At 31.1% G+C, this 5,033-nt stretch overlaps 1 protein-coding gene across 1 annotated transcript; it reads right to left on the reverse strand.

The window, feature by feature from the left end:
- Window positions 1-3,483: 3,483 nt before the first annotated feature.
- Window positions 3,484-4,419, reverse strand: LOC105536706 (olfactory receptor 4K1). Its single transcript, XM_011976135.1, has one exon. It carries the CDS (start codon window positions 4,417-4,419, stop codon window positions 3,484-3,486), a length of 936 nt encoding a protein of 311 aa, XP_011831525.1.
- Between the last annotated feature and the right edge of the window lie 614 nt (window positions 4,420-5,033).

The following is a 5,033-nucleotide window of genomic DNA, read 5'->3' on the forward strand; positions in this document are numbered from 1 at the left end:
GTGGTCAAAAGAGATACTTGATTTTGGTTTTTATAGATTTGCTGAGATTTGTTTTGTGGCCTAATATCTGATCTACCCTGAAGACACTTCCATGTGCTGATGAGAAGAATGCATACTCTTCAGCTGTTGAGTGGGATGTTCTGTGAATAGCTGTTATGTCCACATGATCTAGAGTGCGCTTTATATTTGTTGTTTTTTGCTGAATTTTTGTCTGAATGATTTGTCCTTTGCCAAAAGTGAGATGTTGAAGTCCTCTATTATTATTGCATTGGGGTCTATCTCTCTCTTTACATTTAATAATATTTGCTTTATACATCTGGGTATTCTGGTTTGAGATTTATATATATTTGTAGTTGTTATATCCTCTTACTGAATCAACCCCTTCATCATTATTATATCATGACCATCTTTGTCTCTTTTTACAGTTCTTGAATTAAAGTCTATTTTATCTGATCTAAGTATAGCTACTCTTGCTCTCTTTTGATTTCCATTTGCATGGCATATAATTTTCTTTTCTTTATTTTTAGTCAATATGTGTCCTTACAGGTGAAGTGAGTCTCCTGTAAGCAATATATAGTTGTATGTTTTTAAAATACATTTTGTCATCTTTTAATTACAGAATTTAATACATATATATTGAAGGTTATTATTGATAGGCACAGATTTACTATTGCCATTTTGTTGATTGTTTTCTAGTTATTTTATAGGTCTTTGTTTCTTTCTTCCTCTCTTGTGTTTACTATTGTGGTTTCATGGTTTATTCCATTCTCTTTTTCATTTGCGTATATGCTGTAACTTTTTTTCTTTGTTGTTACTCTGGGTCTTTCATAACAAATCTTATAGTTCTAAAGATCTAAATTTCTTTGGATATTCTTGCCTCTGTATTTCCATGTAAATTTTAGAATCAGCATGTCAATTTGCTCAAATGTATTATTAGAAATTTGACTGAGATTGCATTAAATATATGGATCAATTTGGGAAAAATTAACCATTATCAAACAACGTTGCTAAATGCACTAATTTTAATAGCTTAAAATATTTTCTACATATATACAGAAATGCATATATATATGCATATATAGAGAGAAAAAGTTTTTCTAAAAATTTATTTTTTCTAAGTGTATATTTTATTGCTATTTTGTCTCAAACCGTCTGAAATCTTCAGCACATTGAATAGAAATCGTGATAATAATATTTTCTGTCTCATTCTTAATCTTAAAGGAAACATATTTTAATTGTAATATGTAGTCTCCAGAATTGTGACATAATAAATTTCTTTTTCTTTAGCCACCCATTTTGTAGAAATTTGTTATGGCTGCCCTAGTAAACTAATACAACATCCAAACATTGAAATCCAAATCTATTCTTTCCATGTCTTTTTTACTTCAGGAGTAAGAAATCAGTTTTCTTTCTCATTTCTGTAGTACATTTCTCCACTATGACATTCTTCAAAACCTAGATTGTATTTTAATTATTTGTATTTAATTTCTGCCATATTTGATACTAAGATTTTGATGGAAAGGGTTAATTCACATTTGTATAATTCTGATAATATATTTTATACACAGTGTAAATTTATTTCTTATTGAATATATTTAATGTGGTTTCTAAGTTGGTGCTAATAAATGATCACTGCAAAATTCTAAATTTAGAGTTGTACATTTTAATAAGGGAAAACAGAGAGAGTGCTCCCATACATCATCAGTTTTGTTTACTTGACAGGCAGAAGGAGCAAAAGGCTACCTGCACAGAATTCATACCCATCCAGGTGCCTGCAGAATTACCTTTTCAAAAGTAATAGCACTAAAGCTATTTGTATGTTTTATGCTTCACAAGGTGACTTTATTTCCATTATATCCTCTTGTGTCACATAGTTGCTGCAAAATAGCTATTTTTAACAACTTTATTTTACATATGAGAATACTGAGAATGAGAGTAGTGAAATGACCTCATTTTTGAAGTATATAGTCAACACCTTTTCACTTCCACTAGTAGTGAGGAGAAAATAATACTACCAAAAATATCATCACTAGTTTCATGTTTATTGTGTGTCCAAAATGTTTTTGGCACCATATGAAAAATATAACAGGTAGTCAAGTTTAACAGGTCATTATGTTTGAGAGTGTACAAATGAAGTTGACCAAAAATAATCTGAAGCTCAAAAAAAAAAAAACCAGCTAAACATAAACAGTAAGATGATTTAACAGGACTGTGTATCTATATCTAATATTTTGCTTCCACTAGGACTTAGCATGCAGAGTTAATATCTGTACACATAGCCACTAACATAACTCTTATAATTAAAATACGAATCTAGAGTGATGACAATCACAGGCTTTACATTTTCCATAAAGTAGTTCTTTTTTTCATTGTTATTATAGAATACAATTAGTCTTTCTATTCCAAGAACTTTTGATAATGCAAATCTCAGGGAGAAGTACATAAGAAAACTTTTAGCTGGGAAATGAAACAATACTTAACAGACGCTTTTAATCACTAGTATTAGAGGTACATACATTTTACTTTTCTCTCTTCTGTTTTCAAACAAATATGAAATAATAGATTTCAGTTTGGGTCTTCAGTAGCAAATGATTTGTATCATTCTGTACATTTATATGTTTTAGATACTTAACTTTTTCTTTGAACTTAAATATTCAACATCTGCCATATTTGCAAACAGTTTCAAAGATATTTAAAATTTTCTGTGAATAATGTGGAATTCATTATAGCCAATTTATTCTACTTTAAAAATAAGTAGGCTTGTGAAAAATATACACACATGTATATTTTTATACATATACAAATATATATATATATATGTGTTGTTGATGGCACCAAATACCTAGAAAATTTTGTAGAAAGCAAAAATTTGTGTCAAATAATCTAAAGGAAAACAGAAAAAATATAGGAACAAAATAGTAAATAGGGAAAACTATAAATACACAAATATAACCAAATTATAAATTGCTAAAATACTTTATACATAAGATAAAGAAAAGCTAAAAATGTATAACAACAAGGTGAAATCCATGTTGTAAAATGTAATACTTTTTCTACTATGTCAGTGTATGTTGTAATGTTATAAATAAATTGGGTAAAGATATCAGAAATTCAGTATGCCTGTACATTTTGATTGTCAGGTCTAAATATATCATGTATTCAGTTGAAGAGAATCACAAGCTTAGTAACATCAATAACATTTTATGCACATTGGAATCTCTAAATTCTTTATAAAATATTTTAAGTATTACTAAATATTTTCAAGACAATTTATACTTTAGAATTATAAACAATGAAAAAAATAGTTAACATTATATATAAATAGAATCAGAGACTGACTTGATGCAATTCCCTTGCATTTAAAACAAAAAGCCAATTCTGTAACTCAACAACCCATATCTCTGGCAAAGATGGTTGGCATGACACTGTGATACACTGGAGGATCTTCATTCTAATTCAGGATTATGCTTCTTCATAGCAATCTTAGTTTTTCCAGGAGTTCACATGACGGTTTCTCAGCTTCCACATGGCTGATTTAACATCTTCATTCCTCAGAGAGTAGATGATGGGGTTCAACAAGGGAGTACAAACAGTGTAGAAGACAGAAAGAAATTTGTCCACAGAAAGTCTGCTAAAAGGCCATATATAGAAATAGATGCAAGGCCCGAAGAAAAGAATCACCACTGCGATGTGGGCAGTTAATGTAGAAAGAGCCTTGGATGACCCACTGCAGGACCTGCATCGGACACTGATCAAAATGATCGTGTAGGAAATAATTAAAGCCAGAAAACAGCTCAATGATATCAGTCCACTATTCGTTAGGGTCATAATTTTCATTTCATATGTATCCATGCAAGCCAGCTCTATCACCAAGGGAAGGTCACAAAAGAAGCTATCCACCTCATTGGGACCACAGAATGGCAGGTCCACTGTAAAAACCAAGTGACTCACAGAATGAAGAATACCCACCGCCCAGGAAATAGACACAAAAATTATACATAGCCTCTGGTTCATAATTATACCATAGTGCAGGGGCTTACATATGGCTATAAATCTGTCATATGCCATAGCTACGAGCAACATCATCTCACTCCCAACAAAACTGTGAAGGAGGAATATCTGGGCCATGCAGCCCTCAAAGGAGATAGTCTTGTGCTCAACAAAAAAGTCTACAAGCATCTTGGGGGTGGCAAAGTTAGACTGACAGATATCAATGAAAGAAAGGTTACTGAGCAAGAAGTACATAGGAGAGTTCAAACGGGAGTCAAAAGAAATAATGATAATAATTAAGACATTGCCTAGCACTGATGTCACATAGACTACAGAAAAGATGGCAAAAAAGAAAAGTTGAAGTTCCCAGGAATTAGAGAGTCCCAAAAGTACAAACTCAGACACCACCGATTCATTTGTGTGAGCCATGTATCCAATATGCGGTTACCTAAAAAAAGAAATCAGTAAAATATCACAACGATTGGCATTACAATACCTCTAGTTTATAAACAAAAGAAATATAGTCAATTTAATTAAGTTATTTATATTTATATATGTAAATACTCAATTGACTAGTATTTAACACCCATGACTCCTACGAAAGTTGAAAGAGTATGAAAAAGAGGATTAGATATGAATCCCTGTCCCTGTCATAATTAGAAAAAAAAATACACATACTAAAGTCACTAAAATATAAAACCAGAAACAAGAAAGTATAAGTGACAATACTTTAATAGCATAAGTATTAATAAGATTAAAGAGATTATGCCAAAGTGGTGAAATAAATTTTAGCTCGAATAACTTTTATTTTTGTGCTAAAACTTCTTAAAAGCTTGAAATTTGCTAGCCAAAAATGAAGAAAAAGTCTGTTATTTCAGGCAAAAGGAATAACAGGAATAAAGATACAAAGGTAAATATATAAAGATGTACTTTATTCAGGAACCTGTGAGTTGAGTGGCCTGACTGGAGGAGAGGGCATGCTAAGAAACAATAATTATTAAATTACCAATGGTAGGTCGGGAGCAAATCGTCAATGCAATTAG

Source organism: Mandrillus leucophaeus, unplaced genomic scaffold (genome assembly GCF_000951045.1).
Source record: "Mandrillus leucophaeus isolate KB7577 unplaced genomic scaffold, Mleu.le_1.0 Scaffold163, whole genome shotgun sequence".
Classification (NCBI taxonomy): Eukaryota; Metazoa; Chordata; class Mammalia; order Primates; family Cercopithecidae; genus Mandrillus; species Mandrillus leucophaeus.

Coding starts and splice junctions, on each gene's coding strand:
- LOC105536706 (XM_011976135.1), bottom strand. CDS start 4,419: ATGGCTCACACAAATGAATCGGTGGTGTCTGAGTTTGTACTTTTGGGA.